The 24,345-nt window shown below is 39.4% G+C and overlaps 3 protein-coding genes across 4 annotated transcripts; 2 read left to right on the top strand and 1 right to left on the bottom strand.

The window, feature by feature from the left end:
- Positions 1–9,743, top strand: LOC139977393 (uncharacterized). Of its 2 annotated transcripts, XM_071986693.1 has the most exons (4): positions 1–303; positions 1,079–1,280; positions 4,216–4,352; positions 7,315–9,743. In XM_071986693.1, the coding sequence occupies exons 1-4, from the start codon at positions 234–236 to the stop codon at positions 8,865–8,867; spliced, it is 1,962 nt and encodes a 653-aa protein (XP_071842794.1). In that variant the 5' UTR covers positions 1–233; the 3' UTR covers positions 8,868–9,743. The 2 variants fall into 2 exon arrangements, with proteins under 2 accessions (XP_071842794.1, XP_071842801.1); XM_071986700.1 differs by lacking the exons at positions 1–303; positions 1,079–1,280 and adding an exon at positions 2,333–2,706.
- On the bottom strand, positions 9,742–17,566 carry LOC139977406 (zinc finger protein AEBP2-like). The gene is made up of 5 exons (XM_071986710.1): positions 17,427–17,566; positions 15,144–15,678; positions 14,092–14,216; positions 12,849–12,916; positions 9,742–11,207 (listed from the first exon to the last, which is right to left on the bottom strand). The coding sequence occupies exons 2-5, from the start codon at positions 15,640–15,642 to the stop codon at positions 11,060–11,062; spliced, it is 840 nt and encodes a 279-aa protein (XP_071842811.1). The 5' UTR covers positions 15,643–15,678; positions 17,427–17,566; the 3' UTR covers positions 9,742–11,059.
- Positions 17,567–17,604: 38 nt separating this feature from the next.
- Positions 17,605–24,345, top strand: LOC139977413 (protein FAM32A-like). Its single transcript, XM_071986725.1, has 4 exons — positions 17,605–17,739; positions 19,142–19,286; positions 20,060–20,113; positions 21,905–24,345. Exons 1-4 carry the CDS (start codon positions 17,669–17,671, stop codon positions 21,971–21,973), a joined length of 339 nt encoding a protein of 112 aa, XP_071842826.1. The 5' UTR covers positions 17,605–17,668; the 3' UTR covers positions 21,974–24,345.

Here is a 24,345-nt window from a genome sequence, read left to right as displayed (position 1 = left end):
ATATAGTCCCCTTAAAATTAGCGGCTCCCTAATTAGACTCTTCCTGTTACCATGGTAACTACTTGCAAATTTAAAGCTTGCACATGAATCATCAATAAATGATATTTCCGATAGGGATGTGTTCGTACGGAGCATAATTCTCTCACGACGGTAAACACTTATTAACAACCCTTACAACCCAAGTATAACACGTACACAATATATTAGCTATACCAGACTAAACCTATGATACTATGGCTGGAATCGAACGAAGTCTGTGTGGTTTCATCGTTGTACTATGTATTCTTTCTGTGTTGGGAAAAGGTGAGTTGTAGGATTGTTCGCTTCAGAAATGGTTATTCCATTTATATATCGTTGACATAAACAATAATCGTTCCCAACCTATAGATCAAAGTAAATTGCATAAACGATGAAAGATTTAAAGGTCATCATTCGAAGGACCCGAAATTTTATCATGCTAAAAATTGCTGATTGAGTTACCAAACTACAAACTACTTTCCTAGAGGCTGGGATCGTCAAAAACTATTCCTAGACATTGATCGACTAATAAAATGCCTCGGTGTGCACCTGTTTTTACAGTGGCAGTAAAATCAAATGCGTGTTGAAATTTGATCATGGGTGACCTCTGACTTTATAGCATATTTTCATTTCCTTGAATTGTAGCGCGATGTAATGTGCTCAACGTTTCAAATGGACTATTTTGCAAGTTTTTGATCCACTATAAACTGATTTCCATATATAGATATAGGTAAATGTAAAAGTTGAAAATATAATGTCTCAATTTAGGAACACGCCGTTAAAAAAGTAACTAAACTATTGCTGATGGTACTTTACTTGAGGTTCTATTCGCTGACTAGAATTTGTTTCTCTGGAGTGCTGATATCTGAACTGGCAAATTTGAAGGCAATGGAGGCTATGGTTCTTTAACACACGGAGAGAGTAACGGACTCCGATAATATCAAACGTATTAATGAATATGCAATATGCAAAACACAAGAGACTTGGTTATTCAAGTTTTGTTTTTGTTTCTCTCTCGTTTTTTAATTTATAAAAAAAAATAATCATAATCATCATACAGTCATTTTTGATGAAGATGGGGACACTTTCTCACCGTCTGCTCAGCGAGCACTGAAGGAAGGTCATGCTCCCGCTAGACTTGTTTCGCAGTTTGCTACTACCATCGAATGCGCAACTGGCAGAAGTCCTATCCTGGATTATGGTAACTATGGTTGTTTCTGTGGTGTTGGCGGAGGAGGGGAACCTCTAGACGCTACCGACGAGTGAGTATATCCCTTTAAAGAATGTCTTTTGGAGGGGAACATTTTTGTCCTAACATTAAAGTGCTAGTACTGCTTAAATAGAAGGCTATTTCGGTTTTCAAGAAATTCACCTTTCAAACAATGCTATAACCTATCTCTGGAATGCTTCTTTAAAGGGTATGAAGACTCGCGCACAAAGAAACGTCTCATGTCGGTAATCTGACCTAGTTTCGAATGAGGTGTAACAGAAGTGTTAGACACCACCATCGATCCCAGAAAATACACACACAGCTTGCTACCGTCGGTAATTAGACACTAGTGTACAGTCAGTACATACAGCTACGGTCAATACTCACAACACAGTGTACATAGCAGCGTAGACATCTCAGGTCTAGATTAAAGATAACAAGGTTTCATGTTTCATTACTGTCTGCATTTTGTAGCGACAAGAAGAAAACGTCATTTGAAAGCAACGGAAAGTTTACTTTTTCAGAGCGCGGCACGCGGTTTGGGGCGAGTCTTCAATGCCTTTAATGCTAAACGGATGAGGACGTGGGCTCTTCGGTACATGCTTAAATGTTAATGTTAATCCCTTGTTTTTAATCAATTCTAACAACTCAACCATAAGTATCTTCCGTTAAATTCATATAAGCAACCGAGAGTGATTCAATGCCACAATCCAACGACAAAATCATCTGCCCTTCATCATTTTAAAATGACTTTGCTTACATGTGACCAGGGGATTCAGGGGTCATGAAAGTATAACGCTCTCCTCTTGAGTTTTCTAAACACAAATAAACTATCATTTCCATGTCTGACAGTTTCTCCTTCTCTGAAACTCAACCATTATAAGAGGACATATTTGTTTACTCGAGGAATAAAGAAAATAACTAAGTAGTACCTCGGTTGCTTGCATGTGGATCATAAATTCAGGCAGATTTATGGACAATTTTGTATTGATAAGGTTCTTTGACAAAATTGATTACTTTTGAAATATCACAATTGTTTAGCAGATTAAAAGATGCCTGTTTGTTAGTATCTGTTTTTTTTTTTACATGGGGTCGACAGGGTGACCTTCATCTTAACCCTGCTTTTTAACCCCCGTCCCAGACAGTTCCGAGCGACTTATTTTGGCAAAAGATTCCTGAGCTCCTTGTTCAAGTCAAACGTGGTATACTAAAACGAAACAGTCCTTTCTAACTGGTTTCTTTGATTTGTGAAAACACAAGCTTAGTGTTGCATTTTTGCGTTGGATTTGCCACAATCGCTGGATACGGTTTATAATAATCGAACCTCTAGTAAACACCACTTTAAGCATTTAGTTCTGGGGGTCTGAAAGTTACCGATGTTGATACAGTTTTGTTGTTAACAGTCTCAATTGTATGTGGATTCATCGTTACTGCGGTGATTTCAGTGGACCCTGGATAAATTTTCTGCGATGCAACTTGTAAATATGTATGGCTGCAGTTCAATTTTATTTTAACTGCAGTTGTAAGCCTGATGATGTTAGAAACATTTTTTTTTAAATCGTTAGGCAAATTCTGCATTTCAAGCATTGGTACTATATTTCGTAGGCATATCTCAAGGATAGTTACGGTCTTCAAATTTTATGGAATAATTCTGACATTCGAGTGAATGGTGATTTCATTTTGCATAATTCTCCCCCCTCCCCTCCAACCCCCCCCCCCACCACCCCCCCCCCGCAAAAAAAAATCAAATGTACTTTTAAGACCTTTTCGACCGAAACGGTAATCCTTTATCCGTTGAAAGGTTTAATTGTCAATTCAATGTTACAAATTTCACATTTTATTGGGGCTTAATCTACAGTATCCCCGTTAGTTGGCGAGGTTCGATTCCAGATGAAGAAGACAATCGGAATATTAACGAAGACTTGTTCGATAATTTCCTAAGTTCTCATATTCATTTAAAGGAAATATCTACACACACAAATATAGCCGAAAAACGAACTGCCACCTAGACATGGGCTGCCATGCAGGTTCAATAATATAACCGAACAGGACTGGTCCAGTGTTTATTGTACTCCATGACACTCTGTCTCAGAGGCCAGTGGTGCAATACATTCAATTCCGATTTATTCACCTAGTTCTGCCCACCAATAGACTTCTTTCTTTTAATGGAGAAGGCTGACTCTCCAAAGTGCACTTTCTGAGAGATTGAAGAGGAAAATGGAAAAAAAGGCAAATGAAAATTCTGAGAATGTATCGGTTTACCTGGTGGTTTATTTTAGACGCAGAGAGATTGATTACCGATTAATTTTCAGTAGTCAGTTGTCACTATGACGTAATTGTATTGTATTTTAAATATTGTTATTATGATCGAGATATCACGCACATTGCCTTGAATTGCATAAAGTAACAACACCCGCTCTCACTCATCCCTAAGGTTGATATTTGACATTTTGTAGATTTTTCCAAGCGTCACTTCATTTTCAACTCCATTCCATGCCATGCCATGCCATATGTCATGCCATGCCATGCCATGCCGTGCCATGTCATTCCATGTCATTCCATTCCTTTCCGTTCCACTCCTTGCCGTTCCGTTGCATTCCATTCCATTCCATGCTATTCCATTCCATTCAATGTCGTACCTTGCCTTGCCATGTCATGCCATGCCACGCCATGCCATGCCATGCCATGCCATGCCATGCCATGCCATGCCATGCCATGCCATGCCATGCCATGCCATGCCATGCCATGCCATGCCATGCCATGCCATGCCATGCCATGCCATGCCATGCCATGCCATGCCATGCCATGCCATGCCATGCCATGCTATGCTATGCCATGCCGTGCCATTCCATGCCATTCCATTCCATTCCGTTCCATGCCATTCCATTTTATTTATTTCAATTTTTTCCACTTCACTTCACTGCATTTCATTTTTATTTCATTTTTAATTCATTTCCTTTCATTTTTATTTCATTTCTACTTTGAAGGTGTTGTATGTTCCATGACCAATGCTACAAGCAAATCGTTACGGACCGTTTCTGTGCCTCTTCATTGGACGTCAAGGTTCGATGGTACAGCTACAGATCAGACAACTGTGGGACGCCGAACGTCAAATTTACTTGCAGTAAGTAAAAAAATGAAAGACTGGGAGATGATTAATATTCAGATAAGAAATTAACTTTGCATTGTGTGACCGATCGATTTCACTTTCAACGTTTCTTCTTTAGGTACTTTCATTGCTGGGTGTAAGCAAACTTGTAGCCTTGCATCCTCCCACTGTGAATGAGCAATATACCTCACCTAAATGCCACAAAAAAACTCAACAGCTTGAAAAACATACTCAATTTTCCGTTTCAAATATACGCACGTGTAATAAGACATTTAAAATAAACCAGTTTCGCGATCAAGGAAGGGCTCACCCACCCTCTCAATGTGACCCTCCCCCCCCTCCCCCTCTCTCCTTATGCATAACTTCACGAAAACGCAGTTATCTGGGAATGGGACGATAATCCGGTGCACCTGTCTCTATGCCAACGTGTCTGAGCGCGATATTTGCATGATATATAACATGACACTTAAAAATCGTTGGTATCTTGCATTAGTGATTTTACGAACGTGTTATTATTGTTTGATGTCGCTGCAAGGCGTCGTAAATCAAACACTAAAATATACAACCCATGAACTTCGATAGTCTAGTAGTCTAGTCGGGTCATAGGTCAAGGAGACTTGCCGTCGTCACCTTTGCGAATGAGACATGAGTAATAACTTGCAGTTCTATGTCAACCCTGTTCACAAGTAAGTTACATGTTGTCAGTGGGGTAGCCAGGATTTTTTCAGTGGGGGAGCGCTGGGAGGGGCTTGACCATTTCCTGGGAGGACGTCTTGTTACTATCTAAGCGGAGCGCCACCATGAGTTGGCGCGCAGCGTACCGAAAAGTTTTAGCTAAAAAAGCCTCCTAGATCGTCGGAAATGACACTTACCAGGCCTTATAAGCAGGGGCGTCAATCCGATTTGGTACGTGGGGGGACGCAATCGATTCGAGTATTCCGGCCGCAAGTACTATCTTAGCGGAGCGCCACCATCGGTTGGCGCGCAGCGTACCAAGAAAATTTCAGATTTCAATACCTGCCAGATCGCTGGAGATGGCACTTGCCAGGCTGGATAGCAGCCATCTAGTTGCGTGATTTCGGGAGAAAATTACAAATTCGTCACTCAGGAAATCTGTAATAAAGTTCATATGGCCTTAATTTTTACGGAATATGCTCCCTATTTCAATTCCCCAATATTAAGGAACGGGCACCGTCTGTGAAACACCATCTACAACTAAACAACAAATATGTACACGCTTTGGCTCTAGCTATGAAGTGCCATGACTTCTTGAACTAGTTGTAGGCCGCACCGTTATCCGCACACAGCTTGTGGTTTCAATCTCAAATTTCGCTCGTCGCGACACACAGACAAAGTTGCAGGTCATACCGATGTGAAAAGTCGCGGTCACTTTTCATAGAACTGAACTTCTAATATTCGATGATATGAAGCCTGGGATGTGTAAGCCCAAACCAAATAGAGCCACGACACAACAAATGTGTGCGTGTGTGTGGGGGGACATTTGATAGTGTGTCCCCCACCCATCGAAATGTGGGGGGACGTGTCCCCCCGCCCCCACCCCAGGATTGACGTCTATGCTTGTAAGCTGCTCTAAAGTTTCCTCAACATCCCTCTGAAACATTATTAGGGTGATAGACTGATTCTCAGCGATAGTATTATCTCCTTTCTTGAAAATTTGTTTTTTTAGCGGTTTTAAGAGCATCAGGGTACGTCCCAGAAGTGAAAACCCGGCCTATGCGCTATGTCACGTCCGGTTTTTCAGCAACTATAGCCTACTGCCGGTCCGCGGTCGAAGGGTCGTTCATGAGTGGTCATCATGAAGATTCGAGACCATGCAGACCAATGATATATTTTTCGCACATGTAATTTTTTTCGACACCTAAAATCCCAGTGGGAGCGACTGGGGGCAACAAGCTTTCATGAGGGGCTGTCGCCCCCACGCCCCCCTTGGCTACGCCACTGCACACCGTTATTTGTAAATTATATAGAATCTTCATCAGCAGGAAAAGGTGTTATCATTTAATTGACCACGTGGCAGGCACATGCATGCCCCCTCATCCTAAATATAGAAATACAGACGGATACAAAATCCATTGTAAAAGAACGTGCAACACAGGCAACTCCTACGTACCGTTTTCCAGATAACCGTATTTGAAGTTGACACGTTTTGTTCCCAAAGTGAACTTGAAGCATACATTATGTGATGCTTGTCTATATAATCTTCAATCCAATTTCCCACTTCAAAATTGGAATGCATATCAGTCGTTAGTTCATTGGTTAAAATTACATCTAATTAGGTAAAGTTATAACCCTATCCAATCCAATGTCAAATAATTGAGTGGAAAATAGTTGAAAAACAAAACTTTTCGCTGCTGAAATGTGCAACTATGACGTCACACCTTTTTGCTTCAGATTGACTTATGGTACAACCTGTGTTAATTTCAATTATCCATACCTCGATGAAGCTGTATAGGCATTGCGTGTAAATTTTACCAATGTGCTTAGAATATGATCCTCTTACATCAATCAAATATAAACGTTCCCCTTGGACTATCCTTTCAGCACCGTCGTACAATGACAAGGTAGTGGCGCTAGTCATAAATATGAAAACACGGTAAAAACTAGCGTAATAGTGTATGATTGCTTCCGAGTTGTCGTACAATTTCGAGCGTTAGCCGGGGCATATAGAAATAAGGGTAGGAGGACACACGCGGGTTATAATGGGACACTCAATTTGTTTCACAGCCAGATAATACGAATATCTATATGTAAAACCGTTCCAGTGGAAATAAGATTTAGTGTACATTCCAAAGATCAGACATTGAACTTGCGGCTTTGGGAGAGAAGAGGAAGAGAGAACTTCAACTTCTCCACCTCTCATTTAACCCCTCCCCCCAACCCCAACCCCTCACCGCCACCTTTCCATTTATTAATATTTACACTGCCGTTACTGAAAAATTTCATTTTTTATTGACAGAGAATCCAGTAAATTACGGTCTTTTCGAGAGACTATTGTCTGGCGCAAATCCCCAGTGTGCTCATGCTGTTTGTGAGTGCGACAAAGTGGCCGCCATGTGTTTCCAAAACGCCGAGTTTAATCCTTTGTACAGAATGTACAACAAACTGTTGATGTGTGGGAACATGCATAACAAATTACCTATAGCACCAGTAGAACCAAAGGCACCAGTAACACCAGCGGCACTAGTAACACCAGCAGCACCAGCGGCACCAGTAACACCAGCAGCACCAGTAACACCAGTGGCACCAGTAACACCAAAGGCACCAGTAACACCAGTGGCACCAGTAACACCAGCAGCACCAGTAGAACCAAAGGCACCAGTAACACCAGCGGCACCAGCAGCACCAGTAACACCAGCAGCACCAGTAGAACCAAAGGCACCAGTAACACCAGCGGCACCAGTAACACCAGCAGCACCAGTAACACCAGCAGCACCAGTAGAACCAAAGGCACCAGTAACACCAGCAGCACCAGTAGAACCAAAGGCACCAGTAACACCAGCGGCACCATCAGCACCAGTAACACCAGCAGCACCAGTAGAACCAAAGGCACCAGTAAAACCAGCGGCACTAGCAGCACCAGTAACACCAGCAGCACCAGTAGAACCAAAGGCACCAGTAACACCAGCGGCACCAGCAGCACCAGTAACACCAGCAGCACCAGTAGAACCAAAGGCACCAGTAACACCAGCGGCACCAGTAACACCAATAACACCAGTAACACCAGCAGCACCAGTAGAACCAAAGGCACCAGTAACACCAGCAGCACCAGTAGAACCAAAGGCACCAGTAACACCAGCGGCACCAGCAGCACCAGTAACACCAGCAGCACCAGTAGAACCAAAGGCACCAGTAACACCAGCGGCACCAGTAACACCAGCAGCACCAGTAACACCAACAGCACCAGTAGAACCAAAGGCACCAGTAACACCAGCAGCACCAGTAGAACCAAAGGCACCAGTAACACCAGCGGCACCATCAGCACCAGTAACACCAGCAGCACCAGTAGAACCAAAGGCACCAGTAAAACCAGCGGCACTAGCAGCACCAGTAACACCAGCAGCACCAGTAGAACCAAAGGCACCAGTAACACCAGCAGCACCAGCAGCACCAGTAACACCAACAGCACCAGTAGAACCAAAGGCACCAGTAACACCAGCGGCACCAGCAGCACCAGTAACACCAGCAGCACCAGTAGAACCAAAGGCACCAGTAACACCAGCGGCACCAGTAACACCAGTGGCACCAGTAACACCAGCAGCACCAGTAGAACCAAAGGCACCAGTAACACCAGCAGCACCAGTAGAACCAAAGGCACCAGTAACACCAGCGGCACCAGTAACACCAGCGGCACCAGTAACACCAACAGCACCAGTAACACCAAAGGCACCAGTAGAACCAAAGGCACCAGTAACACCAGCGGCACCAGTAACACCAGAACCAACGCAGAAAATAGGTCTTACCGGGGTTAAAAACGCTTCACCTTTACAGGCAAAGCCTTTGGTTAATTAAGCCAGAGGGGAGTATGGGCGTTCAGACACCGGAATTTCCTGACCTGGCTATAATTGTACTGACGAATTTTAGTTTTTTGGTTGGCACTTTCTAAGCAGCAAAAGTATATTAGGTTGTCAATATTGTGTAGCGCCAGAGGGCAGCGTGGGAGGGGAAGAAGGGGGTACAGGGATAGATGGGGGTGTGTACCAGGTATGAACTGGATGACAGGAAAGACGTTTCGTTTATTGAGCCCACAGTGAGTGTGGGTAGATGGACAGATACCCATATTTTAGTATTACCAGACATTGCTAGAGGATGGAAAGGGTGTGTGACCAGGACTCGTCTCAGGGGGAGGGGGTGGGGGTTCAGTTTACTTTCCAAGTTAACAGCTGTTGTTGTCATCATCTAAACTGCAACCCTGCTAATGACAACAACAAATGTGTTACAATAAAATACTATTTACATTACTTGTTTGTTTGGAATAATGGTGACATTTCAGAGGTGTGAAAGACCAAAATTTGTCAGAATCATTTTTTTCTTTCTTCAGATACTACGAAATTAAAGATTTGTTGGGCTAGGAAAAGGATACGTGTAAGGTATAGGAGGAGGGTCAAAGGGGGTACAGTAGGAGTAGGTGGATGTAGTGGGAGGGGAGATATATTAAGGGTAAAGGGCCCTCCAAAAAATATATCTGAAGACTGACAATTATCAATTCCAAATTGTAGTGTCCAAAACTGAGTATTCAATTAACTATATATGACCAATTTATGCAAAATTAAATATCGAAGAATCTGGAGCTTGTTTAATATTAACAATTTCGACGAACAAAAAAAAAGCATATTTTGAATTATCCTGAGTTGAAGACAATAAAGGTTATGAAGAAGATATAAAGTACATTATTTGTCAACATTTCTTTATTCAAAATATCACCAAATATACAAATCATAAAAAAAGGAAAGAAATTGCAATGTTGATGAAAATTCATTCCATAAACATGCCTGTTATGCAAATATATTTGACATGAGGAATCTGTTGATACTATTAACTACAAAATTGAAATTTACATCAAGGCAGAACAATATGGGATTATCAAACATTAAAAGGTTCAGAAATAAGTCCCAAGTTTTCCAATTGACTGAAAACAAACTTTCCTGGTATCTCCACATTCTTATGTTGGTAACATCAAAAACAAATATTAGGGGGTTGGGAGGGGGGGGTTGTTCCCCTTGGAAACCAATGGAAACCTTCTGTTGGATAAGCTGATCTGTCTTCACACCTTTCATACAAAAGTCCAGCATTTTCTATTTGAGGATGACGTCATTAAAAAATTCACAATAAAATAAAAATATTGCTTTGGTTATTTTAAACAAATGGAGCAGAATGAGTAACATTATCACATCACAGGAACTAAAACAGTCATTGCATGGTTTTTTGTTATGTTACTTTTAAACATTCCCCTCACCCACACTGTCCTCTAGTACTAAACGGCCAGTCACATGGGGAATGAAAACGCTGAAACACTTTGATACAAATATTACACATACTGCATATCACACACTCGTATCTATCATTTTAAGTTACCCCAACCAAGTTGGTTTTAAATTCCTCCATTGAGATCCAATTTTATACCACATTCTTATAAAAACACTACCCAAAAAAAAATTGCACCAATATCAATTTTTTTCCTCTAGATTATTATGAAATGAAACAATCTGTTCCATGTATTGTCCATTTTAACAAAGTCTGAGGCTTCGATAAGTAATATAGTGCTTTAAGCACTATATTACTTATCAAACAAACACAATGGTGCAACTCCCAGCTTTATACTTAACTTCTGTTATTGTCTTCGGCACAATTTGGCAATTTGTTTTTCCCATTTCTCATAGTCAAAAGTCACTCAAAACTCTCCACAGTCATAATATGTCAGATAAAGCCCATTAGGTTTATTACTACTCAATCAAAGTCCCATACATACTTCAACTTGAAGTGATACATTCCATTCAGCCCAACAGGTCTCTGACACTTAATATCTTTATACGCAAAATGCTATTCGCATCGTCGGAACTACTTGCGAAAGTCGTCGACCCGATTGGAGAGTACGAGTTGAGATATTTTTGCAACCGGATTTTGACAGGTGGCAAGGTACTGGTTGTCAAAATTGGGATCGTGAAATTATTTAAAAAAATGTTAAAAACCGCTCAATATTTGTGTTACTTTCTACGCTGTTTCTCGTGTGCTGTCTTTCCGACCAGACCGGGATACACGTTACTGGCCGAATCCTTGGGAAGGCTGCACAGGGGAACCTTCTGTTCCTTGTACTCATCTAAATCTTCCTCCTTCACCCATTTATTTGGCAATCTGCGATTAAAACAAAAAGATAGTAAATGAGTAAAACGACACAGGTGAGTCATCGGTGTGGTTGAAACAATCTTGTGACAGAGGCGCACAATGCAGACAGCAATAGGATCCTTCAAGTTTTAAGTTTATTTTCCACTTTCCATATATATAAACAGTAACAGAGTCAATGAGTAATTTACTCACATTATGATGAAATAACAATAAACAAAGTTCAAAATATGCTATAATGGAAGTGGAGGAACCAGAAGTAAGTAGAAACTTTTCGAGTCTGGACCCTTAACAAAAAACCCAAAAAAAATGTCAAAAATCACATAAGTACAGAGAGAGTAAAGTGATAAGGAAAAACAGAGAAAAAATATAAAATATATATAGTGTTGTGCTGGTGGCAGCTTTGAGATATTTGGAAAAATACAAAAATAAACATAATAACATAAACAAAGTAACAAGAAAAAGATATGTTGATGCCACAGTACGCACACAACTTCATTTTGCTACGATACAGAAGAGCAAATTTTGCGACAAGACCTCATCTCATTCTTTTCATTATGTTAAGGCGTCAACACCTGCCAAGCAACTTTAATGTTTCTATCTATGTTTAAGTACGATACTACAAATATATTCGTTCAAAATGCTGCAAACTTTGTCATTGAATGATCTTGATCCATTTGGTCAAAGTAGATAGCCTGCTTAATATTCTCAATTGTATTACATAAGCTGCATGGACAGGCTAACTGAATCATGAGACCATTATGCTAGGCTCTTTGCTTGCTTTAATATGACCCAAAGTTTAACAATTGGTTTGTGATCACATTTTGCGTGTAAACCTCTTGGTGAGAATTGTGGATATGTGTAACATTAAAATGTTCATAGATTCACATTGTAAGTGGTAAACGCAAGCCTAATGTTAAGTTGCAGTAACTACGAAAACGCTGTGTCTTATGCCCTAGAAAATACCTATGAAAACTGCAGGCAATCAAGCAGGACGCTAAAGCAGGCAATCATGGGGGGCAAGACAATCCAAAGCAGCCACGTATTTGTGAGAGTACAAAACCCTTGTAGGTACAATACACGCTTGTCGTTATTTTAATAGGGTACCATTACAAGCCAATGTTTACAATACTAGCGTGTCGTTGTATAAATAGGGTACCATGACAAGCCAATGTTTACAATACACAGGGTCCTTATATTAACGGGGTACCTTTACAAGCCAATGTTTACAATACACAGGGTCCTTACATTAATAGGGTACCATTACATACCAATGTTTACAATACTAGCGTGTCGTTGTATTAATAGGGTACCATGACAGGCCGATGTTCACAATACACTCGTGTCGTTATACTAATGGGGTACCGTGACAAGCCAATGTTTACAATACTAGCATGTCGTTGTATTAATAGGGTACCATGACAGGCCGATGTTCACAATACACGCGTGTAGTTGTATTAACAGGGTACCATGACAGGCCGATGTTCTCAATACACACGTGTTGTTTTACTAATGGGGTACCGTGACAAGCCAATGTTTTACAATACATGCATGTTGCCAGAGAGAAACATGACGAGAAGCGTGTTACTGTGACAAAACTTGGAAATAGAGGATTTTGTCCCAAAAAAAAGGTCTTAGTCTTATAGTACTTACACACCACTTGGTTGCCAAGTGAGCAAAACCTCCTTACATCCTTCAATTCCTTTTCTCCTGCCAACAATCTGCAGATGTAAAATATACAAAAATTTGTAAGTAGTGACATTTCAAAGGTGATTTGTAATTTAAGTGTTGGGTGAATACAAAAGGCTGATTATTGACTTAAAATCACCATAATGAAAGAAAACAAATGTATGCCAAAACTATAGATTGTTTCTACTGCTCCCAACTGTAATGCACATTATAACTTATGCCCCAGATGAACTAATCTACATTAAGTAGCATCAATTTATTTTCTATGGTCTTTTGGTTGAAGGGAATTTGTTTGGAAAACTAACAAAGCTAGAAAGAGGTACCAGAGGGTACAAGATACCTTCAGAACTGGAAGAAAATAATAACCTCTTTGTTATTCTGAGAAGAATAATAAGACCTCTATGACTCCATGGAATAGAACTAATGTTGTGATGAATTCATGTTCAATAGCATACAAAACACAAGAAAACGTCCAGCTAATTTTCATTCCCTTTAAGACTGTCGAAGGTTACGATTTAATTAAATAAACGATACTATAGCTCATCACTGCACAGTACTACGATGACCATGTTGGCAATTCTCACTACAATCAGGACATAAAAAGTTACTCAGTCAGGCCCAAAGATGACTTTTTGTAGAATGCCTGGGATGAGTTGAATGTTGTAATTGCTAAATTTGCGTTACACTGTTAGTTAGATCTTTACAATTTAATAAGTTACATGAAGAACTGCAAATAATGGAAATGCAATACAGTGTAAATATGAGGAATCTTGAAGTTGAAATTCCTCCAACTATACCCTTTGGCAAGGAGACAGTTCTAAAAACTCTATGTCCACTCCACCACGACAACCCCACCCTAGTTACTTGCCCCCCCTTTGCCCTTCCCTTTCCCCTACCCCCTACAACTTCGTCACTTTCAGTCCAATTTATTCTACCAATGGGAATCAGCAGCAAAATGTGTCCTCGACAGATAATTGCCTCGCTGTAAATTTCCAGGAAAAATCCTCTGCTCCTTGTTAACACCACCACCAACACGCCCACCCCTTCCCCAACACACCTCCTTCCCTTCCCCCACACACCGCCTATACACAAGTAAAATCTACATCACGATCCATTACAAAGTTTGCCCACAACAAGTAGTTTCATCCCTTGTGCCATCATCGATCCATCTCTAGCAGATTCCTTCGAATATGGAATGGTCATTCACCTTGCTGTGGAAGACTGCGTCAAGTCCACCACCATCAGTGTGGATTCTTGCAGATCTGTTCAGTTCCACAAGTTTGTGATGCAAAATATCCACCATTCCAGTATCAAAGAAATCTTCTGGCTTATCTGAAAATAATAATCATAAATCATATATTGTAATTTGTAAAGCGCTTTTATCCAGTTAAAAAAAAAACTGCTCAGAAGCGCTGCAGGAGCAAAGTACCGAAACTGGACACAACAGTTATAAAACAAATGGATATGCTTTCATGAATAAGAACGTCTTGAGTTCTTTCTGGAAAGTTGACACATGCTGGATTGTTTTTCAGATTTAAGGGGGGAGACTGTTCCAGAGCTGTGGAGCTGACCTAGCAAAGCAACGTTCCCCATAGGTGGAAGTGCGAACAGTAGGAACAGATAGCATATGTTGTACCCTTGGACGAAGCACCTTGCTAGGTCTGTATTCTTGGAGAAGCTCTTGTAGGTAAACTGGGGCTAAACCATTCCTTGCTTTGAACGCAAGGACAAGAATTTTATTGTTGATTCGGTCCGCAATTCTTAGCCAGTGAAGGTCTTTAAGAATTGAGCAAAATAGAGTCTACATTAACATCTCAATCAGTAGGAGAGAGATCACGGTACATCTTCCTTCCTCTGTGAACACAATCCAAAGTCTAGTTATAATATGTACTTAGAGTGATACATGATTCTGATTCTGATACATGTATACAAGGCAACTGGTTTTGCCGAAGGAACATCAGAAAGAACTGAAATGAATGCAGTCAGTAGCAAACAGTTATATGAAAGATTCCAAACAACAGACATATTGCATATACAGTACTGTGTAGAGAAACTAAAAGGTAATTTGCAAGGGCAAAAGACTTTCTCTACACTAATGATTCCATCTATGTACTATCACTGACAGTTGCTGAGTGCTGACATGTGACTTGCATTGTAAAATAACATACCAAGTCATGTCAATAAGTCTGACTTACTGTTTAAATACTGTAAGACACACACGTCTCTTATGATCATATCTATCTGGCACTCTGAACTTACGTAAGGAGAGTCTCTTCTTCATGCGAGACCTCTTCTTCTTTGTGATCTTGCCCGGACTGTCATCTTTGCTCCTGGATGTCCGTTGCTGGGGGCTAGGCTGCTCGCTGGCACTGAAGTGGGACTGGACGTGTCTCTCCTGTCCGCTCTGAGTTCGGAAGCTCTGATTGCAGCCCGAGAAGAGGCACCGGAACGGCTTAGCGCCACAGTGGTCCAGGACGTGTTTCAAGAGCCAAGTCTGCGATAGGGATGGTGTATTGTAGACTTTACAGCCGTCCCACAGACAAATGAACTTCTTAGCATTCTTCTTGATCTGAGCTTGAGCGTGGTTGCAAGTCACATGGTCTGCGAGGTCGGCACTGGCATCAACTTCATGTCCACAGCCGTCCCATCGGCAGATGTATTCCGTCTTCTTGACCGGTGTTGGCGTTGGCGTTGTCGATGGGGTGTTATATGCACTGGGTTCGGCTGATGAACTTGTTGTCCAGTCACCCATATCCATGGTTGCCCTAGCAGCAAATTCTCTGAAGATGTTTCCCTTTCAATGAAAAATGAAGAAAAGGTATAGATATAATTGCAAAATTGTTGGGTCACTCTGTATCTCTGTTTCACCATCAATTTTTTTTTTGAAGAAACTGTTTTATTGTTGGAGCTGTTTTCACAATCCTACTGTATATATATATAGATACGATTTTTCACAAAATTTGGGAACATGATAGTTTCGTTGAGGTATTTACACAAGAAGTCTTTTAGGGAGGGGTGGAAATTTGAGGGCATCCGAGTGTTTAGTGGTGCTATTATATTAAGGATTAGTATCAAAATGCCCACATTTCTGTAAGGCATTTACCAGAAACGAGTATTTTGTCCTAGTTTAAACCATACAGGGCCTTCTGCAAATTTGGGAATAGTCCTGGAAGTTTGTCAGGCACTTTCAATCTGGGGAGAGTCCCTGGAACTTAGGGACTTCTGGATATCTTTTCTATGATAGACTACTGCAATTTGCCCTTAGATTACATGAACCACTTGAACAAGGATCAGTACTAACATTAGGCCCACCTAAGAGATATTCATTTATGTAAAGCGCTATAAACTGTAAAGATATTATTTTATGATCATTGTCATCATACAGATGACATAACCATTCCAACCAATGAAGCCCTGAATAGTTCCTTTCAAATACGACTAGGCCAGAGGACCCAGCACTTTCTACCATTTCTTGCTGGAGTCGAATTTGCAGTGGAGAAAGCATTATTTGATATATTACTTTATAAACGCTTCTGAGATATGCAAATCTTCCTAACACAATTTTTTTTACTGGAGTCAGCGTCACAGTGGGGAAATCATAACTTGTTAGGGGAAGACTTCTTTATACTGTTAATGGTGTCAAACATGCTGTGGAGAAATCATCATTTATTAGAAAGGGATGATTTTTTTTTATACCGGAGTTGGAATCACAGAGGAGAAATTAAACAACCATGACTGCTACTCAACCCGAAAAAGAGACCTGAAAGATGGGGTATTCTATAATTGTACCACAACTAGTGTACCACAGTAGTGAATTGTTTATGAAGAAAGGACATTAACTACAAGGTAATTCATGCCAAAAGTAAGAAAGTGTTAAATAAATGCAGGGGATATTTATTTTAAGTTAGCCTAGGGGCCTAGACGTAACTGTTAATTAATCAATTAAACCTTGTGGAAATTACATCTGTCACATTACATGAATTTTTTTTGGCTGAGGAATATGTAAGAACAGAGACATGTTTCTATATCCATAGCACTGTGGGAGAAGGATAGGTACTAATTTAGAATCTGTATCATTCCTAACCCCTAACCCTATTCCCTAACCATAATTCCTAACCCCTAACCCTAGGCTACTTCCTAACCCTACTTCCTAACCCCTATGCCTAACCCTATTCGATCCCTACTTCCTAACCCTAATTCCTAGCCCCTAGTAAGCTTTCCCATTCATATCGTACGGATTCTAAAGTTAGGCCGTGGGATATGGTTAATTATACAAACATTTTGTCAATTAAGCCTGTAGGCCTAGGCCCTAAAATATTTTTTCTCTCTTTCTCTCCTACGCACCGCGTGTAATTTAAAAGTATTACAAAGCGTACAGCAGACAATACTAAAGAAGTAGTTGTGCGATATTTATATATATATTCGGATGAATACCTAACTTTTACTTAGGCTACTTATCTCTCGAATTGCCCCTTACCGTTCTTTATTTTACAATTACGGTTCGTAACAAAAAAAGGAACCTCCAAAACTTATACAACTTACCTTCAAATATGTATCACCATGACTGTTTCATAGTCAATCAATTATTATTCTATGATTCGACTAATAAGTATGTTCATCGATCGTCACAGGCCGACGAGGGATTGAATGCCAGTATTCCAAGTTAATGTAAACATCAACACTTCCCAATACATGTCTGATACTACGCAATAACGCGACACACAAAGCTATCCAGACCCAATTTACAGATTTTTACACTCATCTTGAGGTTCGAAATCGTGAACATGTCAGATTCACCATACCAATCTGCTGGTGGAGCACTTAAGCTCAAAGGTGTCGACGTTTTTAGCAAAAAGTGAGAATTGATGCTCGTTCACACGAGAGATTCTTACGAATCGGCCCAGCCTAGGCCGTGACACACATAACTATCCTTAGTTAGGATATGCTTGTGATTAATACTAACAGTGTAGACCTTACCTTATGCCTAGCCTAATTAAAGCTAGTCAGTACTATACTACTAATACTACTGTAAGTTCAGATAAGTAAGTTAGTTGCTAGGCTGAGCTAGAAATATTACACTGCCGTAGCCCAATTTATAAAGTTATATGGGAAAATTCGCTATGGCCTTGGCCAGTCATACTTATAAGTTAATAGGCTATGGGAATGAAGTTTCAAATTTTGCATCTGAAATGTTTCAAATGGCATGAGTTGTAGTATGCTACTACTAGCCTTGGCCTAGTTATGGGATTAATGCGTAGGCCTAACCCTTTTAGTAGCATGGTGGGCTCATAATTGATGCACTTAAGGATTTCATTTATGATGTCAATCAATTAAAAGTCCAAATCACTCAACTGCATGGGTTTTTCATATGTGTAGTTCCTCAGAAATGTAATAATCTCAAAATATTGATTGTTCTGTGCCTATGCAACGTACAATTGAGCAGAATTTGACCAAAAAATGTCTGCGATGTCAAGTTCTTTCATACCCCTAAATTGACACATTCGATGATAAGCTAACTGTAGTGTAGGCCGAAGTATACATCCGTTGACTTTGGATTCTGTTTGCCCTGAGCCTCTTACTAGTCTTAGATGAGACAGGAGGAGGAGGGTGTTAAAAGCTTAAAAAATACACAATTTGATCAGCATATATCTGAAATGGATTAAAACTTATCAAACGTGTAACTCTGCTTGGTTGCAAAAAGTTTAGGTTGACCAATCAAGTTAGTGATGTGCGGTATATGTTTATGGAAGTTTAGTATCGAAAAGCATTAAAAGTATTTCAAAAAACAACTAGAATTACGCTGGTGAAGAAATACAGTAATGCAATACCTTTTGGATCTCCATTATTCTACTACACGTATTCTGCTTGAGATGTCAACAATTACCTGTGGATTGTGTAGACATCTGGAGAATGTAATTTGTTTTTGAAGACAGTAACAGACTTTTATTTAGTGATCAAATTTGCAGTGCACCCAAGTTTGTTCACCTTAAAAGTGATAATTTAGTGTTCAAATTTTGGGTAACAGTTTTTAAGTCTCCCAAGTTTTGTCTTTTATAACACACTGTGATTCCTGTATGCCAAAACTCCTATAGCATTTTGCCATGCAATACTGGATATATAATTCGCTGCCTTAACCTTAAGGCTGTGATATCAAGATCAATACGTATTCTGCAAACTAATAACAAGAAGGCATGAATTTTCATTTTTCATTCCCAATTCTCAATTTCATATCTTGGTGTAAATCTTTACCTCCACAGATCAAAGAAAAAGAAGAAGAAGAATTCTGCTAAAGCCTACCTTGAGCAGATATCAAATGAGCCAAAAGTAAATACCAGTACAAAGACGATACCTGACAACAGAACACCAGCACAAAAGGCATTTGATCATGTGAAGGAAAAGAGAGTGAGAAATCCAATTTATTAATACATGTTATATGTAGGATATTATATCAATAAGAATCATTTTCATATATCTAGGTTGCATATAGACCTGTAGATATCTAGGTTGCATTTGTAAAGTTTAATGAAATTACTCTCATGCGTACCGATATTTGGTAGAAGTACAGCTGTACAGTGAATGACATGTTTAAAGTCACGAGAGTGTTACTTTTCAAGCGTAGCCTACTTTACATTAGAAATTAGACCTGAATTGTATGTTTTGCCTATTTTGTTATTTCTGGTTAAGGCCCTGCTATAATGGATGGCTTGAATGGTTTGTTTATAGGAACTTGGAAGTACTTTTTGTGCCACAAATGACGGAAAGGATAACTAGTATATGATTGTCCTGCAAGAACTTTGGTCATTTTAAATTCAGCCCTGCATTTTAGTAGGCTTCCACGTGAGGAAAATACACTGAATCTTGACATTGTTTCGGGAGATTTGTGTGAGGGTGGGGGGGGGGGCGGGTAGAAAGCATACAGTGTCATCCAAAAGCAATGCTCATTATTAAAATGATTAGTAATGGTATAAGCCCAGGTTCGAATAAAAACAAAAAACGTTGCAAAGCATAGCCTATTGTTTGTAACATTAATGGCTTTCTTTGGTTGTTTGGGGGGAGGGGGGATGCCTGGGGTTTTTGACATCAGTGCGCCTATTTACTTCAAGCCATTCCATCAACTTATGTACTAATGTAACCAAAGACTTTAACAGCATCTTCATCTTTTGTTTCGAATACAGCAAGAGGAAAGAATCCTGGAAAAAGCACAGAAGAAACACAAAGATCATGTTGAGGTAAAATATGAAGTTCATGATGTTAATACATTAATTAGTGTCACTTTGATCACCCCTTCGATCACCCCTTCGATCACCCCTTCGATCACCCCTTTACAGCTGGAAGGATGACTTTGAAGGCAGAATTTTAAATGTTGATATTTCATAGTCTTAACAAATCAGTAGGCTCATCATTGAGTGCTCATTATCTATACATGTGCAAGTTTGGTCAAGATTTCGAGATGGTAACTTTATGGCATACATGTCTTGAAGGATGCCTTTAGCCTCAGTCTTAATTTTTGATGTCCCGTAGACTAAGTTAAAAAAAAAAACGCTACCGGTCCAAGTCGTATTTCTATCTCACTTTGATTTTTGAGAAATGACAGTTGGAAACATCTGAGGTTTGTCAATTAATGTGACTGGCCTTTTAAATCTACACACACAGACCATTTCTAGCCAGCCATAAATTTTTTCTTTGCTCCTTTTCCACTTTTCTAAATCGATTCCCAGTCAGTTTTTCCATTATTCATTTATAAATATAACACAGTACAATGCTGTAGGTCAGTTCCTCGGACGCAACACAAAACTCACTATGAAAAACAAAAAGATCATTATCACCCTCAAATGACATGTTTAGAGTTTCGTGCAGCAAACTTATCAAGGAATATCAAGGACAAATGGTGTTGAATGTCGTCCACAGGATGTTCTACCGTTACCTTAAAGAACATGTTTTTGATTTGAGTTATTAAAATTAATGAAACAAACAATGAATTAAAAACAGTAACATTCGTGCCTGCACCGAGGAGCGAACATCTTAATTGATTGAGCCTTAAAGGAGCGTTCCAGAGTTATTGCACATTTGAAGGTGAATATCTTCAGCAGAATAATTATAAAAAATTTACCAACACTCAAATTTTTCCTCTTTTCTTGGACTATGACACAAGGAGACTAAAATTCTACCATAAAAGTCATCCAACAAGAGAATAATTTCTCTAATTCTCGAAAAGTGATCCAGTACTATTAAGACGTAGGCGGGTCTGTAAGATACAGAGAAAAGGCTTTTGCCTAAAAAATCATCCTTCAAAGTATCTCATCAGAATTTGGTTGGTTCGTCAGCAGCTACAGTAAACGCCTGTGCAGAAGTTATAGTATTTCCTCAAACACACTGTAGACATCAATCTCCAGGGTTTTATTTTACGCATCGATGGTCGTTGTTTTATACAGGAAGAAAAAACTGGGTTATGACGAACTGGTAGTCGCTGTACCTGTTTCGTCTTAACCAGTTTCAAACGTGAACTGTCACAGGTTTTTACAGACACGACTTTCTTTCAAATGGATGGTTTCCCTTGTTGTGTGAGGTGGAATGTATACTTGAACAGTTTGTTGAAGTTTCAAAAGAAATATGTTGTAAAAACATATTCAGAAGTATTAGTTGTGCAGTTTATAAATTCATTTAGCAATATCTTGCAAAGTGATGCCCTTTTGTAGCCTGGGTACCTTTATTATTTTTAACTGTTTATAATATTGGTATCACTAGCGATTCCAGGGAATAATTTAATATTCAAATTTTGTGTAGCACTTTTTGAAGGCTCCGGGTTTCTTTTTTCTTTCTCTCATTGAATACTATAGTTCCTGTGTAGATGATGGCTATACATCGTTACTCTCTTGTAGCAACTTGACCATCTTGCGTAGAATCTTGTGATGCGGTATTGGATAAGTTATTCCTTTACATGTCAATCCAGTGTGTCATATTTATGTATTAAATAGTGTTCAAAAGTACTGAACAACAGCATTCTCTTGTTTCTTCGACAGGAATTCAACCATAAACTCGACCAACTGACAGAACATTTTGACATTCCTAAAGTCAGCTGGACAAAGTAGAGAATGTTTACATCATCATCATCTTCATCAGGATTGGATGGGATTCCTTACAGTTAAAGACTAGACATGGATTTCTTTGAAGACTCTCAGAGAGCGTCAAGTACTTGATATGTGTGAGGGCGTCCTTCGTTAAGGCAAAGCTACAGTACCTGTATACTTGGAATTGGCAGAATGGTCTACTCAGGCATGAAATTTTCCGCGAATTCGCCGAATATCCGTGATTTCTATTCTACCTCGGCTCAAAAACTATTATCCTAGCACACTGTAGTATGCGCAAACTGGAGCCTATACCGCAATTTTTGCAAAGTTTCATGATTTTTTTTCCCCCAGGCTCATCCCTGTCTACTGTATACAGCGAAGAGACAGATATTGCTTCCGAGAGAAACATCCAACTTAGTGATGAAAGGTATCATGGGATTGAAATTTTGCTGTTTTTTTTTTTTTTTTTTTTTCTTAAATGAATGACTGGAATGTTCCTGTGTGTCTGCCAATCTGTACCATCATCATCAACAACAGGATTTGATAAACTAATTATACTCCTCACAGTTAAAGACTAGTCAATGGTTACTATGAAGAGCCAGAGTGTGTGAAGTATATATGTGATATTTTGAGGGAGGCTTTCTTTTATGGAAAGATAAAGTACTTGTATTGTTCACTAGGCAGTTTGGTCTATAGAGCCAAGAGGTGGATATTTATTCCGAGAGAAACATCCAATTAAGTGATTTGAAGCTACCTTTTGGTTGTATCATGGCTATTGTTTTAGAATAAATGGTCTGTTTTCCCAGGCTCTGTTGCAAACCTTGAAACCTGTGTTCTAGTGTCAGATGTAACCAAGAATTTTGTTTGCCAATTCAGTTATTATGGAGCTGCAGCTGTTTGCATATGTTGCTCTTTGGTATGATGCAAAAGGTTACTAGTGAATGGAAGGCAAGCTGCAAAGATGAAAGATATGATTCTTAATTTCTCACAGAAGGGACGTTAAAGATTTGGGATAACCAAAACCATGGGTCGTTTTCAGCTGATTGGCTGTACATCGTCAAGAAATGGAAGGGTAAAACTTAACTTGAGGTTATTTCTCAAGCTCATTCAGAAACAAAGTTTACTTGCAGAGTAGATCCAGGGAGGTGTGCCCATGGGAGCACAGGACTCCAAAAATGTGTTTGGCACTAAAACATAAGCTACAAACATATTTTACCTCCAATTTTTACAAGGTAAACTATTAGCAGTGTTGACAATGTAACCAAGGCAACCAAATTTAGGTCATGTATTATGAGCCTCAAATCTTACAGATACAAGATTTGCAAAACCGTCTCCATTACAAAAATTATACGTTTGAATATATCGAGAAGTACATAAACAAGTGAAGTATGTGTGGCTCGATGATGTTATGTTGAGACTTGTGTGATATCTCCTAACTTCCTAAGTAGAATAAGGTTTTTCTTGGCTATTTTGGGGATGTTGTTTGTGACAGTTACATCTCCATCACATAGGCCAATGATAATGGCATGGTTTGTGCCTCCGTTAAATTGAAATATTCAATCACAGATTGGATGTATATGTATACAAACTCCGAATACTACATATTCCATGTCTTCCCTTCCGCTGTAAATATGGTTTGGCGGGCCGCATTAAATACGACTTTGAAAAGCCTTCTCCTAGGCTGCAGAAAATTTGCCCCGAGGTCCACCTGTGTCATACTGTGTGCTCAAACTTAGAATTGCTACTACACTTATCATTTAGAAACAAAAAAGTACTGATGTGTGTCCAACTATCTCTTATCAAGGTTGAGACTTTGACAGATTTCAAAATGTATGTAATATATTTTAATGTTAATGTTGTCAGGAAAGATTGTTTGGATATGAGATGCAACAGGAGAACCAAACAGTTTGTTTTGTGGTTTAGTTTTAGTATCTTTAAAAAGTTACATAGTTTTTCTTCTTTTGTTCTTTTTAGCTTTTTTTTTTTTATTCTTTAAGGTTGCAATTATTGGTCCCTTACTTTGTTAAATAATGACCACACATTTTCTGATTTATCAAGCCTGAGACTTTGATCTTCAAAGCATTTTACCTTTTTGAGGTGTATGGAATCGTCTAATTTAACAGGGTTTGTAATATTACCATGCTAGAGGTTAAAGCAGTGCATTTGCAGGATTTCAAAGGCAGCTGGTTTGGGGGAGGGGGCACAAATTATTTATTCCCAGACTGATTTAGGTAGGGGCATAAACCTTTATGCGAAGGCCAGGAGTGGATTCACAAAGTAAAATTTACAATTGTAATCACTGAATTCTTTTCACTATTTTACTATTTAATTGACTTGAAATTCTTTCTTTCTTTCTTTTTTCTTTTTTGTAAATATATTAAAACACAAAAATT

The sequence above is a fragment of the Apostichopus japonicus genome, chromosome 2 (genome assembly GCF_037975245.1).
Source record: "Apostichopus japonicus isolate 1M-3 chromosome 2, ASM3797524v1, whole genome shotgun sequence".
Classification (NCBI taxonomy): domain Eukaryota; kingdom Metazoa; phylum Echinodermata; class Holothuroidea; order Aspidochirotida; family Stichopodidae; genus Apostichopus; species Apostichopus japonicus.
Note: the sequence above shows the minus strand (reverse complement) of the source record. Positions and strands in the feature narration are given on the sequence as shown.